The sequence below is a fragment of the Sinohyriopsis cumingii genome, chromosome 10, assembly GCF_028554795.1.
Source record: "Sinohyriopsis cumingii isolate HCF-2022 chromosome 10, ASM2855479v2, whole genome shotgun sequence".
Classification (NCBI taxonomy): Eukaryota; Metazoa; Mollusca; class Bivalvia; order Unionida; family Unionidae; genus Sinohyriopsis; species Sinohyriopsis cumingii.
In genome coordinates, this window is record NC_142970.1 from 110052053 (window position 1) to 110068350 (window position 16298).

Genomic DNA, 16298 nt, shown 5'->3' on the forward strand with positions numbered 1-16298 from the left:
ATTTTAGTATTTTGTCGTGCCAAACTGTGAAAGAGTTATGTCGTGAAAGAAAGGTAGCAAGAGATAGTTCCGGTGTATGAATACAGTGCCCACAGTCTCGTTTTACTTGTCTTGACAACTGTCACCAGGATAGCTCTTCGCCATTTCAATCAGCACAGTGAAAGAGGTAACTCTAATTGTGTTAGCCACAATGTACATTACTATCGTTCATGCCCATGGTAATTATTTCACTTGAACGCTCAGTGTAACAATTATAATTATATGGCATGTATAAAAGAATGCGCCACAATCACTTCGCATACTGGCCTGTAAATGAGGATATTTTCTCTTTCTTCACACAAATATATATATATATATATATATATATATATATATATATATATATATATATATATATATATATATATATGCCTGTGTATATATTAGTGATAACCACCAAAAATGTATTTAACAACTAACAGGAAAATATGTTGCTGTTCGGGCATTTCTTGCTGTGATCGTCGGATGGGTCCGAAGAGTCATTCGGGCATTTAGAGGCGAATTAGGGACATAATTTAATTTATCCAATTCCAGCAACGTGTCTTCTCTCTCTCTCTCTCTCTCTCTCTCTCTCTCTCTCTCTCTCTCACACACACACACACACACTCTCACACACGCACGCACACAAAGTATCATAAACTTAAAAATTCAAAGTGTAATCGCATCTATTTTTATTTCATAGTGTGTCAATTTAACAATTTACAGACAGCGAACACTCCATAATACCCTGTTGAGAATAACATACATATACTATTACACGGAAAATTTGAGATTCATTTTTACACTATAATACATGTAATGCGTGCTGTATAGGATACAAACGGTACGTATATTGATACATTTTCATGTAATTATATTAAATATACTAACTGTACCAACATATTGTTTTGAATTTATCAATTTATTCCGCTGCATAGTATGAAAATGTACAGATATTCAAAGAATGAACCTTTAAATTTCTCACCGTCAGTATGTATTCCTATTATCCAATGACTGTACCAAATTTCTATTCCATTATCCAATGACTGTACCAAATTTCTATTCCATTATCAAATGACTGTACCAAATTTCTATTCCATTATCAAATGACTGTACCAAATTTATATTCCATTATCAAATGACTGTACCAAATTTCTATTCCATTATCCAATGACTGTACCAAATTTCTATTCCATTATCCAATGACTGTAGTAAATTTCCATTCCTATTATCGAATAACTACTAAATTTCCAGTCCGATTATCCAATGACTGTACTCAGTTTCCACTCCTATTATCCAATGGCTGTACTAAATTTCCATTCCTAATATGCAATGACTGTACCAAATTTACATTCCTCGTATCCAATGACTGTACTAAATTTCATGCAGACGTGAAAACTTCCAATTTAATCTCACTGAGCATTGTTCATGTCTACGATATGAAATGATTAAATCTAGATGCCATTTATTTTTGTGTAACCTTACAATATATGTATCACACTGATTCCACACCCCACCCAACCACCCCGTGGCAAAGAGAAAAGAACAACAAAACAATAATTAGTAAAACTAAAATATCGTATTAGCAGTCACCTGTCATAGGATACCACGTTTCCAGCTTCCAAGAATTGGATGAATCAGACAGGCTAGACTGTATATCGATTCCAGAAGTCTATATTCTCTATATAAAACATCATAAAAACAACCTTTGTGGTTACGACCATGTACATTTGAAAACCTTTATTGCTGCGTCTCTTCCCCCGACCCAAAGACAATCGTCTGCATCAGTGGCCAAGGCATATGGACCGAACAAACCCTCGCTTTCTGTCAGCAATAGCTGCATGTACTGCCCGTTGTGGTCAAGGAGGTGTATGGCATGATTGGCGCTGTCAGCCGCTAAAATATGTCCCCGAGAGTCACATGCGATCCCACGTGGTTCAAACTCCTTCTCAACCTCCGTGGAGTTCATTCCTTCGTAGATCGACTTTACCGTTCCATCACTCTTCAGAATGAAAACGCATTTCTTCTGGCAATCCGTAACGCACATGTCTCCGTTAACGTTGACGGCGACACGTAATGGGTACATAAATAATTTACCATCGGCCCCGTACTCCTCAACCACTTCCCCTTTATCGTTCAGCTTTATAACTTTGTTCTTGTGTGATGGCTTGTAGTCTTGGAAGGCCAGGGACTGGGTCAAACAAACTAGTATCTCACCAGTTGGTGTTGTTGTGATCCCTCTTGGATGATAGCCAGGGACCATCTTGAATTTCTCTAAGCTGAATCCCGGTCCAGGTCGGCCAATCATTCTCTGGTCACTGCTGGTCATGTACAAGTCCTGGGTCTCGTCTATTGCGATACAGTCGATTGTCTTGTCAAGAACGTGGGTTCGAATCTTCAGACCGTGCCTGTACAGTAGATGAACATCCGTAGTCCAGCCGGAAGCGACCCATGCCTTCCCATCAGGAGTTGGGCAGATACTGCTGACGGCTTTGAATGATTCATCGACCACAAAGGACGAATACTCTTCTATCTGGAATTTTATAAGATCATTTCAGGAACAAATTAAAACTGATTTCATAGGTGTGCTTTCACAAAATATATAATAAAATATTTGCAGAAGCACGCAGGCGCTAAAGTAGGCCTACCAATCACAGGGGGTGGAGAGTGGTCACGTTAAACCTGTTTCTCATCATTTACATTGATTTCCGATAATAACTGTACAGTAGACTACGATAAATAAAAACATACACATGAAAATATTTTTAAGGATGTCATGCTTTTCTACTAATACATTGGAACACTAATAAACATTACAGCTTTAATACAGTTTCGCTTCGTATTTTGGGAATCTACCCCAAATTATTGATTTAGCTGGTTCCATATGCGCACTATGAAACACAGACCATAGTTGTTTGATGTGCCCACTGCTGAGGACAAGCTCTTAAGCATAAACAGCAATATATTCCTTGTACCGATAGCAATGAAATAATTAAACAATTATGACCACTAGCTATTAAATAAATGTGGTGATATAATGAAAGAAAAACATAAATACTTTTTTTCTTTCTTTTGTTTTTTTTTTTTTTTTTTTTGGTTATATAGCTTACTTTTATTTTATTTTTATATATTTTTAATTGAGAGATAAACTCGTCCCTGTTGGGATTGGGGTGGGTAGTAACACATTAGCATCGAAATTGCTAAGCGTTTTCAAAATTCTGGCATCGAAAATACTTAAATTTAAGGTAATACAGATTAGTGTAGATCGACACAAAATAAATAAAAATTGCAGTATGTCCATATATGTGATTATCAGAATATATACCTGGACAGTTTCAGCAGGATATCTGGTCTTGGTTAGAAGACCGAACATTTCTTCAATCGGACCATTCTTCATATCACTGGGCTTGAAGTCGATGTTTAGCTTGGCAAGTTCACGCTCGGGTTTTCTCTTGGCAATCCCCTGTAGCTGCTTGGTTAGGATGTACCTATTTCTCGTGATGTCAGGATCTGACCCGTAAGACACTACCTGTAGGTAAAGTGTATAAATTATATGCCAGGCATGAGGAAAGGTACTGAAAGAGAGAGAGAGAGAGACAGACAGACAGACAGATGAGCACCAAAAGCTGAATAATCGCTTTATGGTCATGCATGTCGAGTTATCTACTAGTATCCATGGAATTTCGAGAATCAATATTAAAGTAAAGTTGAACCGGAGTATTTTATGGCCTTTTGAGCATTATCACACACTGAGATAGACCGGAAGACAAAATGACAACGGTAGAGAGAGAGAGAGAGAGAGAGAGAGAGAGAGAGAGAGAGGAGTAAAGACAGATAACGATGAGAAACGGAAGGTTAGTTGAGACGTAGAAAGAAACTGTTATATAGTGGGGGACTGTCAAACGTGCAGAGACTGAAACCAAATGATAAAAGTGAGGTGCAAGATACATACTTGTGCGGCTGACTGTAGTTGAAGGGAAAGAGACTTTGCTGTCTTTTTGATGATGGAGCGACGGTTTTGCATACGGGCATTTTCAACACTGAATTCGTCTGAAATTTCCTCCAGAATTTTCCTGGAGAGTGCATCCACCGCCTCGTGGAGTTTCTTTGTCTGCTTCTCGATATCGTGTTTGATCTTCGAATGAGTTTTCTCCAATGTTTCCTCATAATGTGACACTTCTTGCAGATAGTTGTGTAAATTTGGCAGCGACGTCTTGGCAGATTGTAATAATTCGTCCAAATCTCGTCTCGTTTCGCTGGCACTGTCGGATAAGTCCTCTGTTGGATGATTTTCGTGTATCGTGACTTTGCATCGCAGGCACACTGGTACGTCACAACGACGACAGTAGAAGGTAAGCTCATCGCTGCTGTGCCTGTCACAGAAGGCTTTACTGACTAAAAATTTCTTCCTCTCTTGCTTTTCGCCGAGAGCTACCAAATGATGATTTGCTGAAGACGTCATCTTGAGATGGGTCTTGCTGCAGTTGTCACACAGGCTCTGGTCGCACTCAATACAACTACTTTCAGCTCGAAATCCTTCTTCGCACGTGTCACATTTTGTATTCGCGACTTTCGAAGCACGGGTTTGGGCTGCTTTTATGTAAAAATTGGTCTGAAGATCACCTACTCCCGTTGGTGGCAGACTGCATTCCATCAAACATAGAGGGCAAGGGAACTTTTCGTTTCTTACATGCTTTTCGGCGTAGATGTCGAGGCATCTTCTACAGAAACTATGAAAGCATGGCAAAATTTTGGGCTCGATAAATTTCTTGAAACACAAGGTGCAGTTGTCTGTTTCTTCCTCATAAGTGTGCGAGGGATCGTTCCTTGGTTTGTCCGCCATATTCATTTTGTCTAGCACATCCACTTGGAGTATTTTTCTATGCAAAAGTGGATTAGATTTCAAGTATACACGATACATACCCAGTAGATATTGAAAGCGTTTGTGTATCTTCACCAGCCATAACAACGGTTGAAATTCAGATACGAAATTTTCCAATGTAAATTTGTATGTAGAAAATGTCGAAGATGAATAAATTTCTTAACAATTTTGTTACTTTAAATATTCAAAATTCGTATTGTATTGAAAAGTTTTACCTTCGTTTGCAAAGAATATTAATAGCTCGTATCGATTGTGATATGTTCTGAAAGATTTTGAAGAAAACAAAAGAAAATCATTTAAGCGTAGGATATCGGATCGTAGGAAATGCCTTGTTCTTTTCAAATCTACCCTTCCATGCAGAAGCTATGATTACTATATTGGTTATTGTTCTTAAGAATAAGATTTGCTTGCGAATACAAAATATGTAGTTCTGGACTATTAAATAGTCGCAGGATAGTGACAAGTCTCTTTACAGTGTAAGACAGTATGTATGTATGTATGTATGTATGTATGTATGTATGTATGTATGTATGTATGTGTTTGTGTATGTATGTATGTATGTATGTATGTATGTATATATATGTATGTATGTATGTATGTGTGTGTATATATGTATGTATGCATGATGTATGTATGTATGTATGTGTGTGTGTGTGTGTGTGTGTGTACAGATGGATTAGAGTAGGGTAAATATATAGCCAGTACACAGACTGATAGAAACCTTATGTCGCTTGAATTGTTTGATCTTCGACTGACTTGAAAATCTATACTTTCTGATTCTGAGTGTATCTTTTTCAATGTTATCAAGAAAAGTTGGGACGTTGCATTTCTCATTAAAGATATGGCTTCTTCACTCCAACGTATCCAAAGCAAATAAGCCTGCTATGTATTCCAGTGAGCTTAGATTGCGAAATTTACTTTAAAACTTATCAAACTTTACACATGCAAATCCTTGATTGTGTATTTAAAAATAAAAGTAGGAAGGATCCACTTGCAGATTTTTAAAATCTGTGTGGTCCTACTACAGTCTATCCGACTCTGAATGTGAGGAGAGTTAACTCCCTTATAGCAGTTTAACATCTCAAGGAGTGATTCCCAAACCTTTCGAGTACGAGGACATATCCTTTTAAACTTCCTAAACTTTCGCGGCGCCCACATGCTAATAGATGTACTTTAGGCTCCCATGGAATAACCCTCGGCCCACATATTGGGAACCACTAATATAAAGTATTCATCGTTTTATTTTATTTTTCTTTTGTTTTGTTTTGCTGTTTCTTAATATTTTAGTATGTATTGCTTTTTCATTTTTTTAAAATTTTGTTTCAGGATGCATACCAAAGGCAGAAAATACAAATATCTGTCAAAATAATGTTAGTGTATATGCCTCATTATTGGGAAGAATAGTATAGTTTCAACACACACACACACACACACCACGTGCGTCTCCAAGAGTATTTCAATGTAGACCTGAATTTTATTTAACAGATTCCAATCGTAACCTAGGAATTAAGAATGAAAGTTTGATAATGTATTGATAAATATCTATGAAAACTGAGTTGAACATTTTGATGATATGAATAATAATGTGGGAATATAATGATTTCTGAAGAGCGAGACACTCGACCGCCATTTCGATACTCATATGTATTCATCTATTGCTGAGGTCGTCCGTCTTCAGCATTTATTCTTATACGTCTGTCTGTCTCTCCAAGGATATTCTGTAAATTGCGTTTTCAGTTGGCCATTACTAAATAATAAAATAGATGAATTTTGGATATTTTGTTTGTATGATGTTGAGACGAAGCACACTCACTCGTTTGGCCTTCTAATTTAATCCTTTTTTTCGCCAATTGTTCCCCCACCCTTTTTGATAAAGAAATTGCTTATTGATGGTGCTCTTTTTGTACTGTTAAGACAGCAAAGACACTCCTACTGCTATATCCTCCAACGACACAACTTCTCCCTTACACAATCAGAAAACACTAAGCAAAAGCTTCACATATGTAAACGGTATAAGAATGGCGATTCGCAATATGACGTTACATGGATTCGACTTACAGAAACTACCGAAGTTGTACATGGCCGGGGTGGTGTGATATTTTGACATATACATTTAAACTTAAATATCTCGATAAAATTTGATCGCATTGAACCGAACTTTTTTTAGATATTGCATAAATCTTCATACTAAATAATCTAGAGGCAAGAGATATGTGGTCTCAGTTTTTCTTTTTATACAAGTTTGTCCACTGTACTGTTTGACTCTTTTTTTTTACTTCCTTCAAAACAGCATTGGTTTGAACATGACTACATATTCGTATTGTTGACGTCTTTCCAGGAAGACGCTTTGCTCTTGACAATAAAAATAACATCATGCGTCCACACGCTTGCATTTCGAACTTTAGAGAATCAAACATTTAGACTTGATAATAAAACAAAATCTCACATTTTCCAGTAGTATGGACACAAACTGTTCAATAAGGGAAAATATTTTAAAATATTTGACATATTGATTGGTTGAAAAGGTTTATGTCACTGTTCGCTCGGAAGTTGTGGGTTCCGATGAAAACAAGAGTGTATTCTATCCTATTTAGAAGTTTGGCCTTCTTCAATGTCGTCGCTAAGGTTCCGCTCTGCAGTTTCGTACTTTGCTGAGGAGTTTGATTTCAAAGAAAACCAATTTCCCACGTTTACCTCACAGGTTATCTTTTGTCGTTTAAAACATACCTTGTATATATTATGTACTTTTGAAATAAGTTTTAAATCTCTGTAATTTGGTGTATGACTGACGGGTGTCATTTGGATTAAAGTGTTTAAAGCTTGACCTTACATGTACTTCAAATGTGCGCCTCTGCAATAATTGCTAGCTCGTCTTGGTAATTTTCACTTCATGGACTTCAAAAGTAAATCGCAGAATAAAAACTTGTCGATAACTGTTTTTATTTTGATACGCCTTATAACTCATTCACTGTACTTTCAGAAGATGATATTGTCTAGCAAAACTTGTTTTCCCTATTTTAATAACTCCTAAAGTAATTTTAATTTGGAAATGTTCATGCACGTGGTAGCAGCCATTTCATCAGCTGTGTGCTCTAGATGGTGCCTTGTTCCATAATTACCACTTGTAAAGAAATTTCAGTCATATTACATAAAAGCAGCATAGAGGTATGCCATCATTTTCTTCAATGCGCATGTTGCCAGTGCAAAAACTTCAATTTCTACCGATCCTTCTCTCAGAACACAATGACTGTAAAGCGCTACCAAAAATAAATGCCTTTGCCCTGTGACAATTCACCGTACACTTTTATCCCTACGCCTACCAGCTTATTTATGACAAGAGTCTAACAAAATAATTCCACTCACTTAACCCCATTACTTTTTTCTTGCGATGCCTTGCCTAAAGTAAGCTTAATATAAGTCTTCATTGTAATTTGAAGTAAAATTCTTCTTAAACGTGTATGTTTCGGATGTCTATCGTATATTATTTTATAATATAATTTATATCTATGTCATTTAGCTTAATGACATGTTTTTAATTAATTAATTATGTAGCTGTGGTGAATTACAAAAAGTCTACATGTAGGTACTTTCTCCATTCACAAATCAAGGTTATTGTCAAGTTCATGTCAACAACTAATTCAGTCAAATTAAGCCATGAAATAGATGAATGGATGTCATTTCAACATCGTGAGATCCTTGGAGGATATCTGTACTCTAGAAATGTCATGCATGCCCTAGTTGCTTATTGGTCCAATAATAAAAAGTCAGATAATGACTGTTAAAGATATTTCGTACTACATAATAATTCCTAGTGATTCAGAGTTGTTGATATGATGAGTGTACAGTGTAAAGGAATTAAAGACGTAACAATTTATTATTCAGTGACATTTCAGTGTTTTATGAGAGGATTCAGATTTATGTATTTACTGAGCGTTGAAATTGTAAAGCGGAAAACCATTTATTCTAAATATACAGTACCTTGCTAGATCATTTTAAAAATGAATTATTTCATGGAAATACCGTGAACACTAGAAGGATATTTGCCAAAATCTATTTTCATATGATGTATCTTGAAGTAAAACTTTTTGATATTAGAATAGTTATTATTTGTGATATCAGAAAATAAGCACATTAGAACCTTCATTCTGAATACTTTTTGGATAGTTTCCTGATTACTGTGAAATCGGTAGTACATTTAAGAAATATTATAGGTATACATACCATGTCGTATGTTATTTTTAATTCATTAACGCTGACTGTTTTATATTTTAGGGAAATGAATTTATATTATGGAAATTTGAACGCTCGTTGGGTTTTACCTTTTCTTGTTACATGGTTTAAGCTTCTAGGATATAACAGTGTGCTGTATGTATTATTGCACGACGTAAAATCCACTATGATCATTAGAGCACTTTTGTTGTCAAATCTTCGAAATCGGAGATGAGTAGTTTTCGCACGTTCTCAAACGGTTCATTTTCACGAAGTTCGCAATCCCATAATGCATAAATGGTGAAACTTTTAAATTTACGTAGTTTTAGATTGGTCCCCTGTTTAACTTATTCATATTAGTACATATGGGCGTTAGCTACATAATGGCTGGGAACCAGGCCAGCTAAGATCACCAGTGCGATATTTCGTTTTGATTTTTTCCCAGAGATCTTCAGCCTCAGTGTGATTGACAGTTGTTAGTTTCTTGTTGTTGTTCTTGTTTGTTTGTTATTTCTGTGAAAAAAGCTTACTTCCTTAGAGGTGCACCAGTTGAGTAGCATTATGTATGCATCAATTGATAAAATGGTTTATTATTAATTATTTTTCTTCGCCTTTTCTTCAGTTAGAACTCTTTGTCATGATGGCAGCGCAAGACGTATGACTAAAACCTGAAAGAGCAAGAAACACCTGATATTATATGGTATTTCAATATCCTATAGGGCCTTGCTGCTTCCAGTCTGCTTCCGCATTCGTTGACCTTGCTGTGAAAAGCTTTATTTTGTTTTGAATTTTCTTAAAGTGTTAATTTAACATTTATGTCAGCATGGTTGAGATAACATTATAACTCTTTATCAAACTGTACTTTGGTTAACCATATTCCATATGACAAATACGGCCATCCAGAAAGTATGTACTACCAAATATGGCCATTCTTGGAACATTCCTCAGCATCATCCCTTACGTAAATGGGTTGGGAAACGGAACTTGACTCATATAAAAGACAGGATTTTTTGGGTGTGTGTGTCTTTTTACAAAAGCTAATACTTGCTCTGTAAATAATCATTTAAGATAGAAATAAACTCACGATCTGTTTTAAGGTATACTTTGAATAGCATTTATTTACTAAATGTACCAGCATCTGAAGTTGACAATTCGAACATATATGCAATGTCGTAAGAGAAAATTATGAATGCTGAAGATATGCATCAAATTCGAAGTTTTAAACTTGCTTTTTTCATTTAAAATATATATCGTGTCTCCAAGTCTACACGTTGTTGTTATGAAAAAGTTCTGTTAAAAAGGTGCCACAAGGTGTCCGGAAAATGAAGAATATTCGTAACCATCCAACTGTTCTATAGTGGAGAATTGCCCCTCGTCTTGAGCCCACACCTGTTCGCCATTGTGGAGCGTTACCATGGTAGCTATTGTTGACGTCTGCCACCCACTAGTAGGTGTGCCGTGTGCAAGAACACTGGCCAGAGGGTTTCCATTCTTAGCAAGTACCAGGGATGCAGAATATTGTTGAATATTGGTGACGGTCAAGTAGAAGGCGTAAACGCCACTGACCGGAGCGGTGAAAGTACCAGTGGATGAGTCATAGGCAGATCCCTCATTAGTGAGCACGTGGTCAAACTTGATGTGCTGATGTAGCTGCAGATTTGGGATGGTGTTTGTCAGTGTGGCCGTAAATGCGACCGCTTTCGTCTTATTAGAAGTTGCTTTGGCTAAAAAGACAATAGATTGTGAATGAAACTGACCTCTATTGGAGTAAAAAATATATTTTAGTCAAATGCAGACCACAAGATCTTATTGTCTCCGGCATAGGTATCATACACATAACTTCCAAGCTCAGACAATTGCCGGGTATGGATGGCTGGATGAGGGATGGGTGGCGTTTACTCGTACTCGTACTCGTTTAATTGTGGCTTAATAGTGCCAATTCAAAGTTATGTTCTAAAAATGTATAGGAACAAGTTGTTAAAACAATTGGAAGATGAATTGTTCCAAACAAACTTAAAGATACAATCCTAGGCAATAACAGAAATGTTACGAATTTTAAAACGGATTTTAAGATAAATAATATGAAAGATAAAACCTTGAATTTTTAGGTCACTTTATGATTGTTTTTAATTATTTGTTTTTTAAAAAATCGCATTCATTTAGAAAGCCAGAGTCTTTTTCCATGGAGGTACAACATCAAATAGCTTTTTAGTTAAGGCCACATAAAAAATATACGAGAATATTGTCTGCTGTTTGGACGAGTTTCGCCGTTCAGGAAGTATGCACGAATCTGGCATGCTTGTCCTATAGTTGTATGTAAATATATAGATAAAACTGAATCTGTCTTGTAAAAGGGCTACCTTTGTTACCTGATTATTTTAATTTGATTTAAGACAGCTTAAGGAATGTTTACTCTGTACCTATTTATTTTTTATGTTCTCTCTGTTTTGCTCTATTTTTCTTTTCGATGTAACATCACGAAATTCTGACTTAATGCAAGGAAACATACCCCATATTCGGTCTGACCTTCTGCAAAGAAACATACCCCATATTCGGTCTGACCTTCTGAAAAGAAACATACCCCATATTCGGTCTGACCTTCTGAAAAGAAACATACCCCATATTCGGTCTGACCTTCTGCAAAGAAACATACCCCATATTCGGTCTGACCTTCTGAAAAGAAACATACCCCATATTCGGTCTGACCTTCTGCAAAGAAACATACCCCATATTCGGTCTGACCTTCTGAAAAGAAACATACCCCATATTCGGTCTGACCTTCTGCAAAGAAACATACCCCATATTCGGTCTGACCTTCTGAAAAGAAACATACCCCATATTCGGTCTGACCTTCTGCAAAGAAACATACCCCATATTCGGTCTGACCTTCTGAAAAGAAACATACCCCATATTCGGTATGACCTTCTGCAAAGAAACATACCCCATATTCGGTCTGACCTTCTGCAAAGAAACATACCCCATATTCGGTCTGACCTTCTGAAAAGAAACATACCCCATATTCGGTATGACCTTCTGAAAAGAAACATACCCCATATTCGGTCTGACCTTCTGCAAAGAAACATACCCCATATTCGGTCTGACCTTCTGAAAAGAAACATACCCCATATTCGGTCTGACCTTCTGAAAAGAAACATACCCCATATTCGGTCTGACCTTCTGAAAAGAAACATATCCCATATTCGGTCTGACCTTCTGAAAAGAAACATACCCCATATTCGGTCTGACCTTCTGAAAAGAAACATACCCCATATTCGGTCTGACCTTCTGAAAAGAAACACACCCAAAGTCTTGTGAAGATAAATACTAATATCTCTCGTGGATTCAAAGTACGAACTCTATAGATAAACACCGTTTCTCGTGGCTTAATTGTATAAACGCAATTCATAAATACCATTTCAAGGGGCTTACATGGGAAAAATAACAAAAACATTTTTAATTAAATTCTATTTCTCATGGCCTAAATGTATAAACTCTATTGCTAAATATTGTGTCACATGGCTTAAATGTAAAATGTGAACACTTTATAGAGAATAATTTTACTGACATGCTTTTACGCTACGCTAGTATATATAAAATAATATTGTGAACTGGTTTGCTATATGTGTCAAGGGTACAGTAAATACTGGATGGAAACACTCATGAATCACTAGTGATCTTCACTTATGTGACTCTGAAATATAGATAGCAACAAAAAACTATTCTTGTAATGTTTATTTTCAAGCTCTTACTGTTAAAAGGTATACTCAGTCGGTTGTCACGAACATAGTGAAGACCATTATAATTTGGATGTAACTAAATTAACATGAACATAGCTATAAATATTTATTAGTATGCATGGCATGCAATTGTACATACAATGCCCCACGTTCTAATTAAATTTGATGGTAGATTCACCTAATTGAAGAATTTACTTTGTCAAGGGAATAATGTTGCTTTTTCTGGCTGGCTTTTGTATAATCTAGACATAAGTGTAGTTTTGAGGTTACTGTCTGGCTGCCATGCATCAGCTAACATATTTAGATTAATTAATTTTCCAAACGTGACTATGTATATGTAGAGAAGGAATTTAAATTCATCAAATGAGACCTTACTATACAGCGAGGAATGTTCTCACGTATCAATTTCTTGAATAAAAACATCAATTTCTTTCTTTCTGTAAACATCGATGTTCGTGAAAACAGTTAATTATAAAATCAACAACATTGAAAACAATTCAAAGATAATGCAGTTTTTGATAAATCCAGATAGTTGTATACCGTCAATGAATTAAAGAATTATCTTACAGACTCTTGATGCTAGAGAGGACACTGCTTGCTCTAACAAAGCCACTTTCTGCTGAAGATCCTGGATCTGCAACTCTGTGCTGCCGACCCCAGTGCTGTCCAGCAATATAGCATCACTTCCGGTCAAGAGAAAGCCGCATATTGCCACAAAAAGGACCATATATGAGGTTACCATATCCATCAGTATCAAACAATTTAACCTGAAATTTTAAGACGTACTGGGCTAATGCGGTGCTCGAAGTATGAAGTATGCCTTATCATTGGGAACGTATATCCGAAGGAAAAGAGTTCGGTATAAACACTTTGCATGTCACGTAATTGTTCCATCAAAGTAAACTATAACTTTATAGAATAATTTGTTTGTTTAAAAAATTGCAGTTGTATTTCATCTACTTATGTAAAGGCATTCTAGAATTATTTATGGTTGGAATCCTTTATTTCTTGTGCATTACTGCTAGAGTGGGGTTTGTGCCAAAATAATCTGGCACTCAGGTTTGTTAGGCATGGTATACATGGAAGACTGATAAGAATCTGGTTTGTACTGACTTCGTAGCTCTATTGAATTGTTTATGTCCCATGTTTAAAATACTTCATCCAAACTGCTTAGCAGAACATTGTTACAGTAATGGATGTCATCGCGATAATTTTGGTTGCGATATTCTTGGAGTACGGAGGCGACCACTGGGGTGAGGCGTTTGTAATGGATGGCCAAGAAATAGATGTGGATCATGAAATTCAGACTTTACAACAGAAATTGACGTCACTACAGACACAGCTGGCGACACTGAATCAAAAATTAGGTAATGCCTCAATGTACCCGTGGTTGATGTTACATATGCCATAAAAATAACTTTTATATTATTTCAGTAACGTATAACCCAGATTTTTCTAATCTTTGCAACATGTCACGACCAGTTTATCCACATAATAAATAACAAAATATATATGAAATTTCTCTGAAAGGCACGATTTGTTGCTCATTTCAAGTAATAAACGTTTGGTTTAACTTAATACAGCGTTATCACTTTATTTTCAGATTGTCTAAATGTGTTTTTCATGAAAGTACTTTTCAAAACTGATTCCAGTATTTTCAGGATTTGATTACTATTTACTGTGTAAACAAGGTCAGTGCATTTCCGGCTAGAATGATATTTAGCACACTCAAAAGTTCACGTTACAGCTGGTGCGCATATTCAACTGTATGATATATTTTTGGTTTCAGACTATGGTATAACAATTATTGTATCATGTTTCAAGGAGGGATACAATTACCACTTCCGTCTATGAACCTATTAGTCTTAAAGATGTCTGTGCCAACTTTTCCGTGTTAATACTTAATTTTTGAAACAGATAATGTGACAGTAGCCAGGACACAGGCGGTCGCATTCACGGCGCTCCTAACAAACACCATCGCCACTATGGGAGACCATCAGCAAGTTGTGTTTGACAATGTCCTTACCAACGAAGGAAACGGATACAGTTCCCGACACGGATTCTTTAGCGCACCAGTATCTGGGGTGTACGCCTTCTACCTAACCGTTACTAACGTTCCAGGGGTGTCTGCATCATTGGTTTTGATGAAAAACGGACAGACTCTAGCGCCAGTCCTTGCACACGGCACTGATCAGAACGGCTGGCAGACGTCCACGATAGCTACGATGGTGAAGCTTAACGCCGGAGACGATGTCTGGGTCCAAAATGAAGGTCATTTCTCCAATGTTGAGCAACTGGATGGTTATGGTTACTCTTCATTCTCTGGTCATTTGGTTGCTCCATATTAAACGAACTTTCTTGATTAAAAAAAGCACTAAGACTAAAATCATTAATATTATATTGCACTTGAGCTGTTGTTATTTTATACTGACTATAATCTATATGAACACTTCGTTCTTTGTATGCGATCCCCGGCCGAGTCTTACCAAAGACTTACAAAAATGGTACTAACAGCTGCCTCGCTTGGCGCTCAGCATTACGAGGTCATTGGTAGGACTTGTCGGCCTGGTATCAGGATAATGTGACTGGATGAGACATCATGCTACATGTATGCAGCATGATGCCCCAGTGCTAGACATCACTATAAAACTGTCACACCGCAGGCATCGTAGCGATATGACTGAAATTTTTTTAAAGCTACGTTAAAAATTCAAATCACACACACACACACACACACACACACACAAACTTTCTTTGTATGCTTGTTTGTTTCATTCTATAGTCTAAAGATTTCCTCCTGCTCCTCCTCCCTTACTCAACCCTTTTTCTCAACTTCCTTTTCTTATTCTTCTTAAGATCGATTGAAGACCAGTTAAGAACACCTGAACCTGTTTATAATATACATTATATTAAACCTTCCGTTTTATTGCATTTACACATCTGAGCTTCCTTTCTCAAATGGCTGAAAACCTTGCACCTTACGAATTGTCTTTTATTGGTTTGTTTTATTATGACTAGTCTAGGAAATCGAGTGATTTGTCTCTCATTGGTTTGTTTTATTATGACTAGTCTAGGAAATCGAGTGATTTGTCTTTTATTGGTTTGTTTTATTATGACTAGTCTAGGAAATCGAGTGATTTGTCTTTTATTGGTTTGTTTTATTTTGAGTGGTCTATAAAATCGAATAAATTTTATTCGTTATTTTATTATGAGTGGTCCTGGAAATGAGTGATTTTGTTTTTTATTCGTTTGTGGTATTATGTGTGGTCTCTGATTCGATATTTCGAAACCTTACGAAAATGACAGGGCGGGACTTTCTGGATATTGCTCGATATATTTCAGTTACGAGTGGTAGAAAGCCTAGATCCCTTCCACCAATCGTACAATTTAAAATTTGTTCAATGTGTCAACTTTGTCATTTCATGACTACTAATGATAAAACGTGTATGTTT

At 36.4% G+C, this 16298-nt stretch overlaps 3 protein-coding genes across 3 annotated transcripts; 1 reads left to right on the plus strand and 2 right to left on the minus strand.

Moving 5' to 3' along the window:
- Nucleotides 1-695: 695 nt before the first annotated feature.
- Nucleotides 696-5088, minus strand: LOC149791009 (tripartite motif-containing protein 2-like). Its single transcript, XM_089972880.1, has 3 exons — nucleotides 3971-5088; nucleotides 3344-3547; nucleotides 696-2551 (listed from the first exon to the last, which is right to left on the minus strand). The coding sequence occupies exons 1-3, from the start codon at nucleotides 4937-4939 to the stop codon at nucleotides 1733-1735; spliced, it is 1992 nt and encodes a 663-aa protein (XP_089829006.1). The 5' UTR covers nucleotides 4940-5088; the 3' UTR covers nucleotides 696-1732.
- Nucleotides 5089-10195: 5107 nt separating this feature from the next.
- Nucleotides 10196-13661, minus strand: LOC149791010 (cerebellin-3-like). Its single transcript, XM_089972881.1, has 2 exons — nucleotides 13414-13661; nucleotides 10196-10833 (listed from the first exon to the last, which is right to left on the minus strand). The coding sequence occupies exons 1-2, from the start codon at nucleotides 13592-13594 to the stop codon at nucleotides 10403-10405; spliced, it is 612 nt and encodes a 203-aa protein (XP_089829007.1). The 5' UTR covers nucleotides 13595-13661; the 3' UTR covers nucleotides 10196-10402.
- A 222-nt stretch (nucleotides 13662-13883) lies between these two features.
- Nucleotides 13884-15244, plus strand: LOC149791011 (complement C1q-like protein 4). The gene is made up of 2 exons (XM_089972882.1): nucleotides 13884-14213; nucleotides 14764-15244. Exons 1-2 carry the CDS (start codon nucleotides 14039-14041, stop codon nucleotides 15192-15194), a joined length of 606 nt encoding a protein of 201 aa, XP_089829008.1. The 5' UTR covers nucleotides 13884-14038; the 3' UTR covers nucleotides 15195-15244.
- Nucleotides 15245-16298: the final 1054 nt, after the last annotated feature.

Excerpts from the sequence above, each read along its gene's own strand:
- LOC149791011 (XM_089972882.1), top strand. The coding sequence starts at position 14,039 with ATGGATGTCATCGCGATAATTTTGGTTGCGATATTCTTGGAGTACGGA. Across the intron at positions 14,214-14,763 it reads GACACTGAATCAAAAATTAG|ATAATGTGACAGTAGCCAGG; the intron begins GTAATGCCTCAA and ends TTTTTGAAACAG.
- LOC149791010 (XM_089972881.1), bottom strand. The coding sequence starts at position 13,594 with ATGGATATGGTAACCTCATATATGGTCCTTTTTGTGGCAATATGCGGC. Across the intron at positions 10,834-13,413 it reads CTCTCTAGCATCAAGAGTCT|CCAAAGCAACTTCTAATAAG; the intron begins GTAAGATAATTC and ends TTGTCTTTTTAG.
- LOC149791009 (XM_089972880.1), bottom strand. The coding sequence starts at position 4,939 with ATGTATCGTGTATACTTGAAATCTAATCCACTTTTGCATAGAAAAATA. Across the intron at positions 3,548-3,970 it reads AACTACAGTCAGCCGCACAA|GTAGTGTCTTACGGGTCAGA; the intron begins GTATGTATCTTG and ends CTTTACCTACAG. Across the intron at positions 2,552-3,343 it reads ATCCTGCTGAAACTGTCCAG|ATAGAAGAGTATTCGTCCTT; the intron begins GTATATATTCTG and ends ATAAAATTCCAG.